The following is a 19886-nucleotide window of genomic DNA, read 5'->3' on the forward strand; positions in this document are numbered from 1 at the left end:
TGATGCACACGTCAGTTGTGTGTGAGACCTGCTGCAATTCTTAGTCAAATAAGTGATGCAACCACACGTCGGTTCACTGCAACGAGACGGTGTTGCCTTCCCTTCTAGATATCGAACCGATATAACCGAATAAGAATGCTAAAGTGGTGGAGTTGCCTGGTCCACCAACGTCGACGGCGACGTACGTGTTTGTGCGCCGCGCGGGTGATAAATGACAATTTATTCGTTGACTTTACACCACCCAACGACGAGCCAGCCTCAGCACCGGGCGTGCGTCAGCGAGCTGCTGCTAAAACTTAATTAATTTAACCCGCTTCCGGTTGCACTGCGGGGTGGGTGTTTCGGTTTTGGGAAGCTCCGTCGCAGCTCAAAACTTCAACAACATCGTCCGATGGCGAACCGATAAAAGGGACAGGAGACGTGTTTTTGCGTCGTTCCGAACACGGAACGACATGGAAAAAGCACGAGTAAATAGGTCGACCAAGGCACAGGGAACATGTGATCCCGCGCGGTAGTTTTTGTTTTTCTTCACCTCACCGTTTCAACATGTTACACCCGGTCGCACGAACGCTAGGCTGTTTGTTTCTTAGGGGCACTTTTCCCATCAACTTTTACTACTCGGAAGCTGCTCGGATATCACGACGGTCGGTTGTTTGCACAGGGGAAAACCAGAACAAAAAATAACCAAGAAAAAACAGATCCCCCCGTCACCTGCTGAGCGCGTTGGGGGTGGTACGGTAGCTTGATGTCGTCTCCGAAAGGATGTTGACTTCGTGTGTGTGTGTGTAAGAGTGTTTGTGTGAACAATAACAACGGAAACTACACGGAAATGCCCCGGAACGAGCCCGAGAGCCGACAGCGCTGGAGGAAAAACGGGCCTTAACGAGCGTCTTGCCACGGCAGCGAGCAAACTTTGAATGACGTCGACGTGCTGGTGTCACTAGCCGTTCGCCGTCCTCGTCGTCGTCGGATAAATGGATATAGCACCGGCAGGCGAACACAAGCGCAGGAGCAAAGCGTTGCTGCCGGCGGAATTCATTCCCAAGCCATCGCACATCAAAACAAAACTTGAGGACACGTTTGGAAGTACAACTTTTCCAGTAGATTATCTTTCTATCGCAATCATAGTTATCACAGAAGGTAATCACTAAAGTGCAGCATTATTTAACCATCGCTTATTTCTATCATATTGTCAGTTTATTTAAAGTAGCAGCCTCGCGGTATACGAACTTCCCTGCTTCAATGCTCAAATGGAAAGCTCGTAGGTTCACCACGAATTTCCACTCGCTCGATAGTGAACACGTGGATGAACCACTTTTTTCCACGAAGGTCACTACAACTGCCCTTCCATGCGAGTATTTCTTTGAATGGGATAACGTACTATGGAAAAGGAAGCTCGAACGGATAATGCGAAGGTTACGTATACGTTCACGCTGGACGAAGCACATTTTTTCCAAGGATTCGGCGCACGTATCCTGGGCCCGTTGAATGAATTTAATGGGATTGGAGAAAGAGTTCGACGCACTTATGGATAGTTTTTTGAACTGTTGCCAATGTGTATGCCCAGTGATGGTCGTGAATCATCCGACTCAAATTATGATATAAGTTGTGATGCCTATGAAAGTTTAAATATGAAATCTAGGATATTTTCATTTGCTGATGATAATCGACCAAAAACTCACACAAACAGTACTGTACCATTTAAATGAAAATTATCGTTGTTTTTACTGACTGGAGTTATAGTTTTGTTATAATAACAGGTTGCAAATTTAACATCTATTATTTAACATTTATTTAAAACAACACGCTTGGCATCCACGTTTGATGCGTTACCAAACTGAAACGCTTCACAAAGCTGTAATACATGAGAAACGCTTTGTAACGTATGTCACACTGACGTTTGTTTTTGACGTTTCTTTGTTTTGATATCGTAAACCTCGATTTCTAAATGTTTTATTTCGTGCAAAACAAAATAGTACGACGAGGTGGAAAATAGTTGTAAAATGTGGCCAAAACTCGCTCAAATGTTCTTCCTGTGATTGTCGAAGTGAATTCCTTTGCACCCCTAGAAAAGTGTCCGTTTTAGATAGCCGCCAACATTGAAAACTCTTCCTCACAAAACGGAGTGTAGAGAAGCGTTTGCTTCTCGTGTTCTGCCAACAAAAATGATGTTCCGTTTGCGAGTAAAGATTTTCTACGTGTACATTATCATTTCGTGCGTGTTTAGCGTCTACCTGTTTTACTTGATTTCCAAGTACTCGTTCGAGAAGATTATGAACTATCACCGGCACGCTAGGTAGCAGGAAAAGCACCGTTTCGCAAACATCAATCACTAAACGGATTGTTTTCTTGCAGGAGTAACAAATTCCCTGACCGGCCACGGATACCGCAGATTGTGGGACACTACGTCGGGGTCGGTTCGGTGGGCAATCTTTCGAAAGATTTCATGAATTCGAACAACTTCGACCCGATACCCGGTGTTGGTGAGAACGGGGATCCGGTTGTTATACAGGCGAAAGATTTGCTACGGATGCAACAGTTGTTTCAGATTAATCGTTACAACCTGCTCGCAAGTGACCGAATCGCACTGAACCGAAGTCTTCCGGACGTACGGAAGCCGAAATGCGGCTCGAAACAGTACCCAAGCAAGTTACCCACGACCTCCGTCATCATAGTCTTCCACAACGAAGCCTGGTCGGTGCTGCTGCGTACGGTTTGGAGTGTTATTAATCGTTCACCGAGAGGATTGGTACGAGAAATTCTGCTCGTGGATGATGCCAGCGACAGGCGGTTTCTGAAGCACGAGCTGGACAACTACGTCCAACGGCTACCCATTTCGGTGACCATTCTTAGATTAAGCCAACGGGAAGGGCTGGTAGCCGCCCGACTGCTCGGTGCTAGGATGGCCAGTGGGGACACACTAACCTTTCTCGATGCCCACTGCGAGTGCTCACCCGGTTGGCTTGAGCCACTGCTTGCCCGAGTGCAGGAAAACCCGAAGAAAGTCGTCTGCCCCGTGATCGACATCATTTCGGATGATAATTTTTCGTACATAAAGAGTTTCGAGTTTCACTGGGGTGCGTTCAACTGGCCGCTGCACTTCCGGTGGTACACGCTGAGCGATGAGGAGCTTACGGAGCGAAGAAAGGATACTTCCACCCCGTTCCGGACGCCAGCCATGGCCGGTGGGTTGTTTACGATCGATCGGAAGTATTTCTTCGACATCGGTGCGTACGATGAGCGGTTGAAGATTTGGGGTGGGGATAATTTGGAGATGTCCTTCCGGGTGTGGCAGTGTGGTGGGGAGGTAGAGATTGCTCCGTGTTCTCATGTCGGTCATTTGTTCCGTAAGAGTTCGCCGTACACGTTTCCCGGAGGCGTGAGTGGGGTAAGATTTGATTTGCATTTTTCAACCTTCTCTTTTTCAAACACATTTTTTGCTGTTTCCAGATTCTGAATGAAAATCTTGCCCGTGTAGCTTTGGTGTGGATGGACGATTGGGCGAAATTTTTCTTCAAATTCAACAAAGGCACTGAAGAGTTTAAAAATCTAGTAAGCACCACTTGTTTTATCCTATTTTTATCGATTTTTTAATGTACCTTCTTTCTCAGAACGTGTCCGACCGCATCGCTCTGAAACGGTCGCTTAACTGCAAATCGTTCGACTGGTACCTGCGGCACGTCTGGCCGCAGAACTTTTTCCCCGCACCGAACAAATTCTTTGGCCGCATACAACCGATCGACCTCACGACTAACTTCGACTACCAGGAGTACCTCACGCTGATGAAGAAGATCAACCTGATCGTCAAGAACCTCAACCCGGAGCTGAAGTGGAAGTTTCTCATCAAATACCTCACGGAGAACGTGAAGCGCATCGGTGACTCGATGAAGGCGGCCAAGCACAGCCCGTACTGTCTGCACAAGCCGAAAACCAATCCCGCCATCAACCAACCGTACGGCCAGTCGTATCTGCAAAAGTGTTCACTGCTGATCAACACCCTCGACGAGCAGTTCGTGATCGATGACTATGGTCGTATCATGACCGACGAGGGTATCTGCCTCGATTCGTACCGCAAGACCAGCATCGACGGGGAGGAGTTGGTAGAGGGTGTGCGTAAGATTAAGATGGTTACCTGCGGCAGTCAGAAACCGAACCAACGTTGGGTCTACGAAACGGATACGTACCATCTGAAGAACATTGGCGATGGGGCGGAGTGTCTCGAGCGCAGCGCGACGCTGGTCCGCGATGAAGGAGCGGACAAGTACGAGCTTTTCCTCGGCCCATGTGACGTACGGAATGAGCTACAAAAGTGGATGCTTTTCCCGGTGGCATGGAAGTAATGGCACCCCTCGGTATCCACTGATCGATCTCTGGGATTTATTTAGATTTAAAACTAGTCGTCGACACATTTAGGAGGAAGTCATCCTAAAAAGCGATTTCAACGCACAGGCAGGAACGTAAGATGTACATCATGTTTCCCCACTAGTTAACAAGAGCAATTTAATCCTAGTGAATAACTTAAGAATCAAACAGAAAGGTGGGTAAAACATTGAACCGATACCAGGTGGCGGTAGGGCTAAAGGACAACGCAGTGCCAATCAGAAACGGTCAGTAGGTTGCATACAGAAGGTTGTACCAGTTATTCCGAGAGGTTCCCCCTTGTCTTGCACGAACCTCACCATTCACACACATACACAGACTGTTCCAGTATTATCAGAGGGACAATTTTCCAGTTAGTTGTAAGGAAACGTACGGTATTTCATACAGAGACTTAAGGTGGATAATATTGCAACTTTTTTTTTATATACATTTTCTTCCATTCGGGTCATGGGTTACGGTAACAAGTATTAACTGTTCTTGGGTTTTGCGTTACTTTTTGAGTTCTTTCTTTTACCTGGTCGTGCTACTTACCTTTACAAACTCAAACAAGACTCGCTAGAATACTCTCTTAGACTATGATGTACTGTAGGCGTTTGTTTTTGTACTTCTTTTCGCTTAGACTGTTAGAATTAATATAATTTGAATCTGTGATATTGTGAATGTAACAAAAGCAAGCATATGACAACCTGAAGGAGAAAATCGAACATCACCAATCTACCGCTCAAATATATATAAATGCATAGTTTCTAACACAACTCAAATGGCTTCGTCCGTTTGTTCGTTTTCATCTATCGTGCATGATATTTATTTTTCCATTTGATTTCTTTACTACATATACAGTAACACAAAAGCACTAAATACATGTACACAAGAAAGTATTTCTTATCGCTAGGGAAAGGAAAGGTTTGGGGTTTTTTTTCTTCGTTTGTTTTCCGTGATTGGTGATCAGATTTGTGTTTGTTTCTTCATGCTTCGTTCACAAGGAGTAATAATTATAAAGTAGAAAACGGTAATGGTACTGCGGGCGAAAGTATGAGAAGCTTGTTCAGTGTGTGTAAAATTAAGTACAATACAATAAAATAAAAGAAAGAAAGGATAAAACTGTGCCCTTGCTAACCGTACAAGGGGGAAAGACTAAAAAGGCATGGTTTGAACTTAGAGCAATGTGAGTTGTAACCTGTTGGCATAATACTCTATCGTGGCGACTATTTTGTATTTTTGTAGTTAAAAAAGAAGAAGAAGAATCTTACATTTAGTTGTTGATCGTCGGTATAACCTTCATCCTCACGAGTGTGCTTGTTTAACTATTAGTGCTAGTATTTTTCACTAATTCTAATTTATCACGATGAACTATTCACTCCCATTCATCGTCGGTCAGTTGGTGCGTGTGCGATATTCTATATTTTTTATATCGTTTCCACTCGAATTTTCGTATCGATTGTAGTTTGCTTGTGTATATTTGGACTAATTTAAAAAAAAACGTACAAAACATAAAACAGATAAAATCTCTCCTCAAACAGTAACACAAAGTACTTTACAAACAACAATCCATCCACTACGCACTCCTCTGGAAGACGCCTAGCCAAGACTGCTGCACTCGACTGTTTTGCCGTTGGGCGTTATGTTTTTGTGCTTTGCTTCTGCTACACGGTGGTCCCTAATGTTTGATTAAACTCTGTTTTTTTTGCTACGCTTTCTAACGTTGTCTATATTGCATATCGCATTTGTATTAGCCTGCGGGTTTTCCGTTTCCTTAACTAGATCGCAGCGCAGCGGTTCTTAGTACTAGAAAAAAGCACGCACTCCACTCCTTCGCTCGTCGCTTGCTCTATTGGTAACTAATTTGTAACAGTTGCGTCTGTTTTGTGGCGATTGTATGAGTTTTTAATTGTAGGTAAGTGTGTCTTCTCGTACACAATCGTCCTCGAACGATCAACTCGCGGCTCGTATCTGCAAACTGGAATCAAACCGTGCAAACAGATACGACCGGAATTGGCCAGCCCGGAGGAGGATGGCTGTGGAAGGAGATGTGGTGTAGGAAAGCCAGGGGTTTTTCGTTTGTTTTATTATTCCAAGCCCCTCATATACCTAGTCCCGTCTCCTTCTCCCACCCCCGTGGAGAGGAGTGATGGTAGGTCGCGTTTAATGGGCTATTTCTTGCCCAAGTTGAAGTTGAGTATTTTTTTTTCACTGTTTGCAGTTCGTTTGCGTGTGTGTTGTTTCGCAAATCCAGAGCCTCTTCCGAGACACTTCCGAAGATCTGAAGCTGCGCTTTCGCTTATCATCGTGGCCGTATCGGCTTAGCGATGGTTGTGCGGTTTGTCTTCTCCCTCCCATCCCTTCCTGGTTCGTACAAAACCAATCCCAAAGCGGCCAAAGCAAATGAATGGAACCTGTTGCAGTAGAGCAGAGGCCAAAGATCCGTCGCAGACGTCTTCGTCGCCATCGTCGTCGCTGCCGTCTTCGCCGTCTTACTCTCGACTACGCGGTAGTAAGCGCGTTTACGATCGAAGCCGTTTTCTGCCGATCTTCGGTCCGCGTATCTGAACGTAAACGATCTGCGAACGGTATCAGAGATCAGGCGACGCGTGTTTTATGTATGTTTTCTTGCTCCATGCGCATGTTGTTGGCGGGGTTTATTCTTCTTGTTGATCATCTTCTGCCCTGCTTTTTATCTGTCTACCTATTGTCTTAACTTTCCCCCGCCGTCTAAGCGTCCCCGGAAGAACGGATGAGGTCAAGTTGATCCTTCGCGGGTTTAAAGTGGCCGTTTTATAGTGGCTTTTTCGCACCAGGAAAACACACAGACAAACGAACCACGAAACTAGCAGAGTAGTACCTTCAATTGGGAGAGTTTGTTTGGAACTTAATTAGAACAAAATGATTAAAAAAAGCACTTCCACGGTAAACGATCGGACGGACCGGACACTTTCCTTTTAGGTTTTCGTTCCCAAACGTTGGGCTTAATTAACTAACAACAGCGCTGCGCTTCGTTAACTGCGCCGCAGTTTTTAAACAATCGAACTCGCTAATCACTAGAAGAACTAAAACTCAACAATACTTTAACATTTCACAATTAATTTTCCCGCCCTTCTTCGTCGTCCACGTGGGGTTTTGCACGTGTGTCCGGCACGGAAGAAATGTACATCATTCCTAACTAATTTTACACATTGTTTCCATATCTATTTATCCACCTTTAATCTCTCTTTCTCTGTCTCTCTCTCTCTCTTTTGTGCCATTTCTCTGTCCTTCCCCTAGCATCACGTTCCCTCCTTTTGCCCCATTGGTTCGTGGCATTGCGCATTTCCTTTTTCGAGCAGATTGTATTTGGCTTTGGTTGAACGATTACGATTTGAACGAGTACCATGTATGTTCTCTTAGTTTTTCTTTATTTTTACATGTTTTGAATCCTCCCAATTTGCACTTGCGTGTGTAACTATAATTGATCGAATGGATCCTGCTCCAGGTCCACGGTTAAAACGTAAAAGTAAACCATAGTTAAAGAAAGAAAAAAACAAACAATACTAATCAATGCAAGGAGCAAACAAGCATGTATGGCAAACAGTAGGAGTCATTTATCTCTTCGTATCACCCATCCGTGACTCCTGGTATCCTGGCGGCTTCCGCACGTTGGGAAGGAACGAGAACTCATCTCCTCCACGATAAAGGTATAAGATCTTATTAGTGCTTGATCCCCCAAACAACGCACGGGTATGAGATAAATTGGGGACAGAAGGTTTAAGTGGAACACTTCCGACTCATCGTCGAGTCGATGCACGGTCTCTTAGCACGGTAAACTTATATCAACGATCAACGAGCCTTCGTTGTAGCAATACTAATCGAACGGTATCTAAAACACACAATACTATTGGTTAGTGGTAAACTGCATCGCGCGGAAGCAACTGCTTACATTAGCTGCCCATGTTTGGGGCACAACACCGTCGAACACACGCTGAGTCGGTTCTCGTTTTATCGCTACATCGGTAGCAAGTAGTAACGTGGCGGAATCTTAAACTACAATTAGGATCGGTTGTACCTTGCGGTTGTGTTTGCTTTTTTTTGTCTGTCTACAATGTCTGCGATGCTTAAGATTTTGTTTTATTTGCCACTCGCTCTGTTTGGCTCAACATAATCTGCCACTGTGTTCGGCAGGACGAGGATTTAATTTGTACAAACGCGTGTGTTTACAATACTCCAGATCAGTACGGTAGGCCGCAGTAAAACACTCGCAGGTGGATGCGAGAGCTACTGCACGAATACTATCGAAGGAACCATCTAGCAGGGATTGATCCCCTTGGACACGCGTCTTCAGATCGTCACGAGCAGCTCCGATCGGCTCCAAGCAGCGGCGCCGGCGATCGGTCAGGTGACCTGTAACGGTTCATCGCCGTCCTCGTTGTTGTTGGTCTCCATCTTGATGTCCTCCTCGCCCGGGTGGCTGCCGATGCTGGCCGCCGGCGACACCGGTTCGTCGTCCGACGGTGTCGAGCTGCGGGACGAGTGGGTGTCGTTCTGCAGGTCCTGATGACGTCGGCCGAACGGACTGTCCGTTCCGGAGTTGGACTGGTGCGTCTGGGACGAAGGTTGCTGCTGCTGTTGCTGCAATCGAAGCGGAATCGGTAGCTGCGTCACCTTGCCCATGAACGAGCGGATCTCCTCGAAGTACGAGTCCTCCGGGATGCCGCGTGAGTTCCGCCGCGCCGCCCGTAGCCGCTCGTCCAGGCCGAGTCCGAGGCCGGCCGCGTCCGCCTCGTGCTTCTTCAGGTGCCGGTCGAGGTTCGTCTGCTGCCCGAAGCATCGCTCGCAGAGGGCACACTTGAACGGGCGCTCCTTGTTGTGGATGTTGCGCACGTGACGCTGCAGGTTGCTCGAGATGCTGAAGGACCGCTCGCAGTACTTACACTTGTACGGCTGCTCGCCGGTGTGCGTCCGCAGGTGGCGCGTTAGGTTCGCCGACCGGGGGAACACCTTCCCGCAGAATTTACACGCATACCGGTCCTTGTTTTTGCCGTGAACTCCCGGACCACCGGCACCTGGTGGTAGATTGTGGTTGATGATGTTCGCGTTGTTGTTGTTCAGCACGTTGTTGCCACCACCTCCTCCCCCACCACCACCTCCACCTCCGGAGCCGTTCGTCGCACTCTGGCGAAGCTGGGACAGGCTGGCGGCCAGGGCTTCCCGTTCCTTTAGCCGCTGCAGATCGTAGGACACAGGCGACCGGGGTGGCAGGAAGGAACCACGGTACGGAAGCGGCAGTCCCGCCTTCGCGATCGCCTCTAGCATGAGCGGGTTGAGACCGGGCGGCGGGAAGAGCGCCGATGGGCTGTGGTTCGCTAGGGTCGATATTCGGAACTCATCCTTGATGTTGATGTGGTTGTTGTTGGTGTACTTCGAGCTGTTGTTGTTGTTGTTGTTGTTGTTGTTGTTGTTGTGATGATTCGTGGGACTCGGACTCTTATTGCTATCGGAAGTAGACTTGGTGTGGTTGCTACTGCTATTGTTGTTGTTGTTGTTGTTGTTATTGTTGTTGTTCAGATTGTTGGAGTTGTTGTTGTTATCGTTAAAGAATATCACATTGCTGCTCGGCTTGCTGTCGGTGGAGCTGGCGCGCGGCGGATCGGTGCCCTCGTCGTCGGACGAGGCGGTGGTGGAGGTGCCGCCGCCTCCGCCGCTCGCGCCGGAGGACTTCTTGCGCTCGACCCGCAGATCGAGCGGCTGCTCGGCGAGGCTCTGCTGGTGTTGCTGCTGCTGGTGCAGCAGGTTGGAGGACGAGGACCGGTTGACGAGCGAGAGATCGAACGGGGCGGGCAGGGTGGATCCGAGACCGAGCAGCGGGTAGACCGCGCCTTGCTTTGGACTGGGCAGCATCTTGCGCGGTGAGTGATCCTTCTCTCGCATCTTGCGCCTCACTGCATTCGCGCAAATCGCGGCGGTCGCGGCCGTGGTTGCGACTCCTTCGCTCCGGCGGACGACTTCTTGTTGTGTTTTTGCTTCTCCCTCTGTGGAACAGACAAGAAGAACGGAACGAAATGTTAAAGCAAAGCAAGCACCCAGTAAGTCAATTGTCACGGGGAGATCTCTCCAGTCTTTTTCAACTCCCGAAGGCTCCTTAATTGAGTCATTCATTTACCGCGCGCGAACCCCTTCGAACAAGAATGGACTTTCCTAAGGGGGTGGGTGTGTGTAAGCGCCCAAAGAAGACACCGTCTTTTCAACCATCGTCAGCAGTCGCATCCCGGGGAGGTAGGAGAGAGTATAGGCAAGCAACAACAAAGACTTCTATTGAAGCACACAAGACAATTGGATCGGGCACGCGATCTCGCGAGTCCGAGTTAATCCCCCCCTCTCCCGCGGGTGGGAGATGGGCTGGGGGTCGCGACTTTCTTCGTGATGGAGAGGACCCGAGCGCTAGCGACCCAGTTCGAACAATGTCCGCGCTTCAGGTCCGGGCTCTACCACCGACCACTCCGAGGGTAAGTGAGCATGGCAAAATAAATCCCAACTGTCTCCGAGCAAATATTGAACTTGCTATCATCTTTTGATATTGTCTAGTGGGCTCGTGGCCCCCCTCCTTTGCCCACGCCCCGCTCCCTTTCCCCGCGGGGTAAAAGAAAAGAGTGTTCGAGCGAGTCGCCGTTGTTGTTACCACTTGGAATGTTAATCAAAAAGGCCGCCAGTTCCGTCTTCCCTTGCGGAGCCCATTATAACACGACGATGATGATGGTGGGGATGATGATGGTGATGATGATGGGTAGGATGATGCAGCTGTGTTGCACCGAGACCGGACCTTGGGATGGACAGCGGAAATGGCACCTAAGACAAAGCGGATCGCCATTCGCCAGGCAATGTTTCGAATGGCATGCATGGGCAGAGAACGCCGCTACTCCGGATCCTGAACCTCGGAACGTTCCCACTCCCCCTACCCCCACACGTGGTGGGTAAATTTTCTTCGCTTCACTTTTCTACACCGCTCCAGATTTCCTTTTATGAAAACCCATTATTTGTTCGGGCCGTGTCGCTGGAAGAAGTGTCCGAAGGGTGGCGGGTGGCGCGCACGACCCCGAATGGCACGTGGGTGCTGGGGCTGACGTTGCCGTTGGCCACTGGTGCCGGCCAGTTGATGGTTATTTTCCTCCTCTTTCTCGCCTTCCCTCCCAAAGGGTGGGGGAAGCAACATCTTCTAACACGTTGGACAGTTTTTCAAATGGCGTCCGACGATCGCGTGTTGCTGCGGTTTCCGTGGCGTTTCAGCGGTCGCTGGGCATGTTTGCCATCCACTCGAACTCGTCCACTCGTGGGCTCGGCCGGGGGAACATGGGGATGGGGTGATTTGCGCTTCGGCAAACTTTCCCTTTGCCTTTTGCCAGATGATTTCACCTTCCCGTTATCAGCAGGATAGCACGAGCCCCGGCACGAGCCCCACGAGCAACGAAAAGAGATCATTCTTGTGTCCATCGAAATTCGTCACGGAACCGTATGTTTGTTTCTTCGGCCCTCTTCGTGTCGAGAGGACGATGTTAGGAGGAGGAGTAGTAGGTGGTTAGACAGGAGGTCGGCCCGCACCAATGGTGTGGTGGTCAATTCCGCGCGAGACCCCGATTAGGGTCGGGTTGAAAATTGAAAAAGTCTGAACGAAAACGAGACGCGGGGCGAAAATCGAGCAGGAAAAACGGAAACGGGCGCGAGATCGAACGTCATGCGAAAATGGGAATCGTGATACGCGATCATTATCTGGCCCCGGGTTGGCTGGTGTTGCATTGGTTATGCTGAAGTCACCCGAACCGTTTGCCTAATGCTTTCCCCCTCAGTATGTATGTGTGTGTGAACTAAAGGCGAAGGGTGGTTGATTCGTCGGGTGAAATGATTTGTACCGATTTCGCAGATTGGTAGATAATGATGTTCAAATTGCTTCACGGCTTCTTGGTTTTAGCAGTTTGGTGAATGTATGTGTGTATGTTGGATGCATTTTGCTGGAAGATAATAATGCTTTATGCTTGCACAGGGTTATTCTTGCTTTGCCGTATTGAGAATAAACGCGTTTGGAGATGAAAAATTGCAAGAAGCAAGCGTTGAACCGTGATGGAGTTGTTACATCTTTCTAGCGGGAATAACAATACTCCGATGCTTGTTACATTTTCTATGGAGTTCAAATCATACCTCTAAGAATGTAACAACTAAACAAAACTGACAATGGCACATCCAAATGAAGAAAAGAACAAACCCATGAAGCCTTCATTAAAAAGTAAATCAGATGACCAGCGACAGTAATGGTTATCTTTGTTGCTGGAAAATCTATTACCAGACGTTCAAACACACATACACAGATAGAGGAAAAAATGGGCCAGTAACTATGCCATTAAATCCCTGCCGGCATGATATTTATTTTTGTCATCTCCATGCGCAAACAATATCAAATCGCTCTATCCGCCCTCGGGACGGACTGCGGCTTTTTCTACGATTGCGCAACCGGTTCTGCAACGTTCGGTTGGTTCGTTAGTCGGTTCGAGCAACCCGCGTGGACCGTCTCCGGCACACGATCCTAATAGTCCTAATAAATAGACGAAGCGTGTTGAATTTCTCCATCTCCGGCGAGCACCACGGGTTGGAGGAGGGGAGCTCGGGCGAGCAGAAATTGATATAAATTTGATTTGAAAATAATAAATAACAGCTGCAGAAGTGATCGCGGGCGCCCGCGGCTTGCCTAAGCCTTGCTTCCAGGTCGGAGTTCGTTTGGGGAAGGAAAAACAAAACAGGAATTTAATAGCACCGAAGGAAAAATGGCGGGGCATGTTGATCGAAACAATGCATAAACGAAAAACATAATAAAGAAGAAAAAAATAAATCGCTTTGTTGCACCGAACGGGTACATCACCGGGGCGAGGATCCCCGGTGAGGATGCTACTCGCGACGGGCAAGAAGGGGTGCAAGAAATAGACGAAGACGTTGATGAAGTTAATCGAGAGCACGAGCCGTTCGCTCGTTCGTTTTTATGCAGCCCGCCGCAATGATCATTTCCATTGCCGTCCGAGCCGTCCTCCACCCTCAACTGCTGGAGATGGCTGGCGGGAAAACGTCACGGCTCAACATCCCCAACTACGACGACGACGACAACATGGAATCAACATGCAGCAGTCAACAATCGAGAGTTTTACGACGGGCCGCAGTATCGATTCTGAGGCGAATAAAAATGGCCAAGGGATCGATGCTGAGGGTTGGTTCTTTTTGCTGTTACCCTACGGAGCAGGAAGATGGTCGAGGAGTGGTGCCGGAGTGCCGGAAAGGGGAACGGTGATGGAAAGCACGTGCGAGCACGAGGGTGAAATCAACTACACCGGTTTCCATTATGAATAAATATAAATAATCATTACGAGTCATGCGCCAGCGACAGCGATCCTCCCCCACTGGAATGCTCCACCGCACGTTGGGGACGATGTTTGGCCGAGCTAAGTCCTATGACCACCCGTAAGCCGCTCGACAGCATGCGACACAAAGATTCGTTAGAAAGACCGCTAGATCTATCGTTATTCAAGGGGATGGATGAACCTTATTAGTTTACAACTGAATTCGAAAACTTTAAATGTTCGCGAAATGAAACGCAAGTAATACCAGGAGTCTCAAAATACTTGGAACATTACGTTATCCAAGCTCTACGAGTTTATAATACCTAGAAGTATTAGAATACATTTTGTTCTAGCACAGAATATCACTAACCGACACAACTATGAGCAAATCTCGTAGAAATTCCCAAGTCGATCTTCGGTATATCCAATCTCAAACTCCCAACTGATCCCCCAATCCTCACTTCAATCTCTAACTCCACGTTCAGGACGTTCAACAGGAAACGGTGACGATGAAAGAATGATTGATTGCCGGCCTGTGCCTCCGGTGGAAGGTCCAAGGTTTTCGGTCTACGTCGCTCGCTTGATACCCAAGGCTTTCCGAGTGATCGAGTTCCTAATCGGATTTTCGGATGAATTCCAAACGGCTGCGGTTGCAATCCCTTGACAAGAAGCGCTTGGATGGATCTTCCATATGGAACCCATCGCGGGCTAAGGTTACAACGGGGAATATTTGGAACAACAAACCCTCTCCAATAGCAATTTCAACGCTCCAAGGATCGATGTTGGAAATCATTTGCAAGAGAAGAAGTAGAAAAAAATGTGGATACTTTGTATACCTAACGATTGTCTGGAGGTAGTGTGAACCAGTTCCCCTACGTTCCACCGGTCATTTTTTTTTGCAACTGGCTAATTCAAGAGCCCTGTTCAAACTGTCCGTTTCTATTCTCCCTTTGGGTGATGAGATGTCCGAGGGATCACCAACCGGTAGACCCACGTTTGACCTGGAATATTCGATTACTTCCAGCGAAAGAATGCCAACCGCGCGGAATGGTAGCTAGCTTAAAAGGAGATGAAAAAGCATGCCGTACAAATTCCTCTCCTTAGGCTCCCTCCCTCGGTCATCGCCTGGATGACGGTAGACGGTGATACTGGCAATCGGTTGGGCGGTACGTACATCATCATCATCATTAGGTATCGCCAGGGTATCGTCTGCTCCCGAAGACGAAGACGTCGCTTTGTTTGCCACTGACCGCGATGTCTTGCGGCGAACGTCTTGTGAGGAGCGCTCCGTCCATCAGCATGCACACACCTTGGCCTTAGAAGAGAAGGAGCTCTCTCCCACACGGTGGGGGAGACTCAAAAGAAAGAAAAAAAGACACACACTCCCGGTGACGTCTCGGGGGAGCTGACGGGTTATTTCTCTTCCTGTTCCCCCGACAACTCCCTTCTATTTGGCTACATTCGGCTGCTTTCGTTTGATTGAGTGATGGACATTTTCTGGTTAAAAAGTGTATCTAATTTCTACAATCAAATTAAATTGAAAGTTTCATTTCGTCCCGTTGCCGCCGGGGAGCGCTGGGATGCCTGGCTGGCTACTGCTGGCATCTTCTTTTTCTACGCTGGAGCCCAATCTCGGTGGCAGCACTGTGACACCGGTGGTGTTCATTTACATGTCTCCCCAGTTGGTCTCCGACCAGACGCTTCTGAAAGAGTGGTGGTGAAGAGCATCTGGAGTGGAGTCTGTCGGCAGAGGAAAGCAGATTGACAGCGAGCAGCGGGTGGATTGGCTTGTTAGCCCGAGGTGGCAACGACGGAGGAAGGCCACACGATCTTCCGGCGAACCGGCGAAACTTTCATCCAACTCCTGAAACTGCGATGGATCCCCATCCAAGATTGACATTTCATGTGGTTTCAAAAACTAGTGCAACTGGGCTAACTGTGGACGACTGGGAAGCGCATTCAGTGGACGAGCCGCAACTAAGAAGACATAGAAGGTGCGATGGGAGGTGGCTCTACCTTGTCCATTTCCCATTTTTGTGAACCATGATTGTCATCCGATCGGTTGGGATGGACCCCGGAGGCCGATTCAGCGACGCCGTTGCGTGAGGAGTTATGAATTGTGAACACGACATCTACGACTTCAAGTCTACGACGAGTCAAGCCAACGTTGGAGAGTAAAAACAGAAGCCTTCCAATCAATTCTGGGTTCGAAAGCAACTGGTATATCCCTTGAGACCCCTACCGTGCCGGAGACAACTCGCACTCGGAGATCAACTTAGACACGTGACGGTGGGAAGGAGTGATACACCATTGTCTAGTAGCTTCATTCCTAGGATGATGCTCTAATGCCGTTTGGAACTAGACACCACCATGCATGCCGTCGTTTCGGCTGGAATTTTCACATTTTTTTCTCCCGAGAAAGGTATTCAAGGTCTCCACCGGTTGATGGGTTGCCTAACATAAGCAAACCAGATGCTCCCAGAGATTCCCCCAAATCTACTTTAAGATCCTATGGTACGCAGAGCATGACACACCACCTCCAAAAGGGAATGCCGCGGCATATGCAAAGCAGCCTGGAGCGAAGGGAAACCAGTGTTGAGGGGTAGAATGGCATCACAGGTTCAGTTGTGTGATGGATTTCTTGACCGCTCCGAGTGTCGTTGATCGATGCAGTGCCGGTGAGAATTTGATACATTTTTGGGCTTCTGTACTCCGGCGTGTTTTCCCGCTTTGATGATGAAACCGCGTGCGCGTTGTTTTCTTCGCCAGCGATGTTGTATCTACAGTTTTTTTTGGGACCTCGAGAAAAATGACCACTCATTTCCACTCCCCTTTAGGAACCCTTCCACGGTGACACTGACTCCCAGAAAACAAAAAAAAAAAAGTTTCCAAAAAATCCCGTCAGTGATCGATTGACGGCGTTAGTGCGAGTGGCTGCGGCGGCCTTCTTTTGCGCACCGGGACCGGTTGTCTGCGTGCGTAACCGGATCCTGGGAACCGCCGGCAAACCGAGCGGCCCGGCGTGACGGCGCCTTTATCTTTGGTCGATGGTACCGAAAAAATAATAACCGCTACAATAAAATAAGATATCAACAACGGCTAAATGGCCGAAGTGGCGTAATAAATCAAATAAACCGATTCGATACGCCGGAAATCAGATACGTCGCAAATAAGCGCGTGGATGCGGGAGCATTTAAAACCAAGCAAAAGCATTTCCACCCGTTCATTGAGCCCCGCGGTTGGGGTGGTTTATTTTTCAACCGGTCGGGGTTTATTTACTGTCATTTCGAACTCAAACTTTCTACTCTTTACGTTGAGAGACCAAACCGGAGAGGAGTGTTCGTTGACCGTTGAAGGAAATAATTGGAGCAGAAGTGCATCGGTTAGTATCGTCACCGACTTATCTGATCCCGATCCGTCTTGCTCCATCCCGATACGCTGCGGACCCGGCATTGGATGCTACCAGATGACGGCCGATCGATAGTGATATGGCTCGTGTTTGAAGGTAAAACCACACACTGCTCTCAAACCATCATCTGTGGTCGGCTTTAAGGTCGAGGAAGAAAGGATTGGACGCGATGGGGCGGCCTGTGTGTCACAACACGGGGAGGCTTAATTGAGACGTTATAAATTCACGATTGCAGCTCCCGTTTACCGTACAGTGGGGCTTTTTCTTTCGCAAAAAGGGTGACAAGCCATCGTAGGGTGAAGCATTTCCACCGAAGACCGATCTTCTCTAGGACCGCTCAAAGAAAGTGGAATGGCCTTTGAGTTTCGCTTTGCACTTCGATAAGCGCGGTTTCTGCATTAATTGAATCGTTAATTTCCATGCTCATCCTTGCGAGCAACGGTACCTCCGTTGAAAGAATTCGGTTCATCATGATTCATCCCGGATCTTCAATTAACCTGCAGCCCTCGGAGGAAAGACGGAGAAAACCGCTAGAGCCGTGCAGGAAAAGCTAACGCTTCGACGGAAAGTGAAGCAGGTGAAATGGAAATGGAAATGATTTTCGCCTCCGCCACCAATCGGAGGGGCCATCTCACCGCGTTCGAGGGGCCGAGACCCCGAGTTGACAACTTGGCTAGGACTAAACGTAAAGTGCAGACGACGTGTTCGACGCTAAAAGCACAGCCCTGGAATTCGTCTCCTGTTCGATCCTATCGCATACCAGAGCAACACAAGCCGGAGAGGTCTGGTTGTGGTGGTGGAATGCGTTGGGTAGTTTGAGGTAATTGGAAGGAAATCTTACGGCAGCCAATTGAAAGGCGGCCAGTTTTTCTTGAAAAACGGTCGCTAGAAAGGTAGCTATTTTCGTGACAGTTGAATCGGGCTCCGGATGCAAAGAGGGCCGCATGCCGACTGTCGAGCAGTTGCATCGATACACACACCACCTTCCTCAACCGCCGAGGTATGAATGGTTTTGAGGAGGAGCCACAAACGTCACAAATGACAGTCGGGTTGGCCGGGTGACTCCAACGCCTTTCGTGGTGGTATTTTTCCTGGTCGGAGTGTTTGAGAACTTCCTGAATTCCGTCTGTAGTGACAAGCGTAAGCGGTTTCTCAACAAAATAACAACTTTTCTTAATGCATACTTGTTTTCATCTATGAACGAAAATTAAGCTAGAGAAATTGAAAACTTAACACATAAACACATCCTTTTCATTTTTATAAGAAAATAAATAAATAAATTTTGTGATTCTGTTAGTCAATCAAGCAAATGAAGAACACAATCATTAGAATAGCATACCTAACTAAAGGATGTAAACTATTTCGTATGGTTACAGTTGTTACATAAGTTTTATTAAAAATCAATTTCTAAGTTGTTATCACTTATTTATATTACCACTGGCACTTATTATTCGTCAGTTAATCCGTTGCCCTATGTTTGGTATCATTTAACCTCTTCTTCCATCAGTTTCACTTTAAACATTCCTCTACCCATTTCAAACGCTCAGTTATTCAGTTTTTCCAATCCGTTCCGTATATCCGTTCCCTAATCTTTGAGACTGCCGTTCTATGTTACTTGCGGTAGTGTTAGGTTTGCGAAGCGGATATATAGAAATTGAAATACAAATACAAATTAAAGTGTCAAAAGGACATAAATGGAATGTAGGATCAAATGGTAATAACATAATAATATCTGAACAAATCGAATTGTTAGTAAATAATCAGCAGACATCAACCAACCGCTGAAAGGATACATCTTGTTTCGCAAACGCTTGATGCATGATCGACTTTTTGCAAGTTTTACAAAGATCGAAAAGGCGGAACGCTTAACGAAAAGTTGATTTGACAAATTCCTACACGCTGTCGAGTCATGCCGTGCCGTGCAGTTGGCAATCTCAAGCCGCAACCAAATAACAACACTACAAAGAAAACCGACCGGCCCGGTGTGTTCCAAAACATCCAAGGACACCCCGTGGGGTGGGAGACGAAATAAAAGACGAAGAAGAAAAAAAGATCGGCCAAAAAGAACGCTCAGCCTCCGGGCGACTACTGGTATTAAGCGGCAGAACGGACGACGACGGCCCGAAATTGGAACGCCGACGGTGAATTAGCCCAGTTTTCGATTACGCGCTCGGGTCGGGCAAACTGGAAGAAGAAGTCATGTGACCCCTCCGGGGAGCAGATATAGCGGGGAACCACTGGTGGTTCGAAGGGATAGTCCGCTAGAACCGGAGCACCGGAGCATGACACGAAGGGGAGCGCAGGAGAACGTCGTCTCGCATCTCGTATCGTGTTTCAACATCACCCGGTGTGTTGTGGGGGAGACTGGACTGGGGTTGGGTTGGGTTGGGTTTGGATTAGATCGGTGGGGGGTGGTTGAATGTTTTGGTCAACGACGGCGACTCCTTCGTGTTGACTCTTCGCGTAGAAGCCTATCGCATAGAACCCTTCGCGCAACAAACTTTCGCAAACTCGCGTGATCTAGGAGAACCAATTAATTTCGAGGTGATCATGGCTTCATGAATATTGATCGCCCCGTTCGGTTCGGTTCGCCGCGGCGCTCGTTCGTTCACCGGTGGTGCGTTTCGCCGAGGTTGCCGCTGCTGCAGTGGTTGTTGCGGCCACCAGCCTTTCACCTTGAGCACTTCTCTCGTCACTCGGAACGGGGGTAGTGGTTGCTGGCGTTGGTCAGCCGACGCCACCCTGATGGTGGTGAC

General features: G+C 48.2%; 2 protein-coding genes across 2 annotated transcripts; one reads left to right on the plus strand and one right to left on the minus strand.

The window, feature by feature from the left end:
- Window positions 1-2124: 2124 nt before the first annotated feature.
- LOC131291155 (polypeptide N-acetylgalactosaminyltransferase 3) lies at window positions 2125-5243 on the plus strand. Its single transcript, XM_058320383.1, has 4 exons — window positions 2125-2296; window positions 2356-3388; window positions 3451-3552; window positions 3612-5243. The coding sequence occupies exons 1-4, from the start codon at window positions 2166-2168 to the stop codon at window positions 4338-4340; spliced, it is 1995 nt and encodes a 664-aa protein (XP_058176366.1). The 5' UTR covers window positions 2125-2165; the 3' UTR covers window positions 4341-5243.
- Window positions 5244-8742: 3499 nt separating this feature from the next.
- Window positions 8743-10278, minus strand: LOC131281719 (protein glass-like). Its single transcript, XM_058311065.1, has one exon. The coding sequence runs from the start codon at window positions 10276-10278 to the stop codon at window positions 8743-8745; it is 1536 nt and encodes a 511-aa protein (XP_058167048.1).
- Window positions 10279-19886: the final 9608 nt, after the last annotated feature.

Source organism: Anopheles ziemanni, chromosome 2, assembly GCF_943734765.1.
Source record: "Anopheles ziemanni chromosome 2, idAnoZiCoDA_A2_x.2, whole genome shotgun sequence".
In the NCBI taxonomy this organism is placed as follows: domain Eukaryota; kingdom Metazoa; phylum Arthropoda; class Insecta; order Diptera; family Culicidae; genus Anopheles; species Anopheles ziemanni.

Bases quoted from the DNA above. Each gene is read 5' to 3' on its own strand.
- LOC131291155 (XM_058320383.1), top strand. From the start codon at position 2,166: ATGATGTTCCGTTTGCGAGTAAAGATTTTCTACGTGTACATTATCATT. The intron at 2,297-2,355 runs GTAGCAGGAAAA...GTTTTCTTGCAG, and splicing joins AACTATCACCGGCACGCTAG to GAGTAACAAATTCCCTGACC. The intron at 3,389-3,450 runs GTAAGATTTGAT...TGCTGTTTCCAG, and splicing joins TTCCCGGAGGCGTGAGTGGG to ATTCTGAATGAAAATCTTGC.
- LOC131281719 (XM_058311065.1), bottom strand. From the start codon at position 10,278: ATGCGAGAGAAGGATCACTCACCGCGCAAGATGCTGCCCAGTCCAAAG.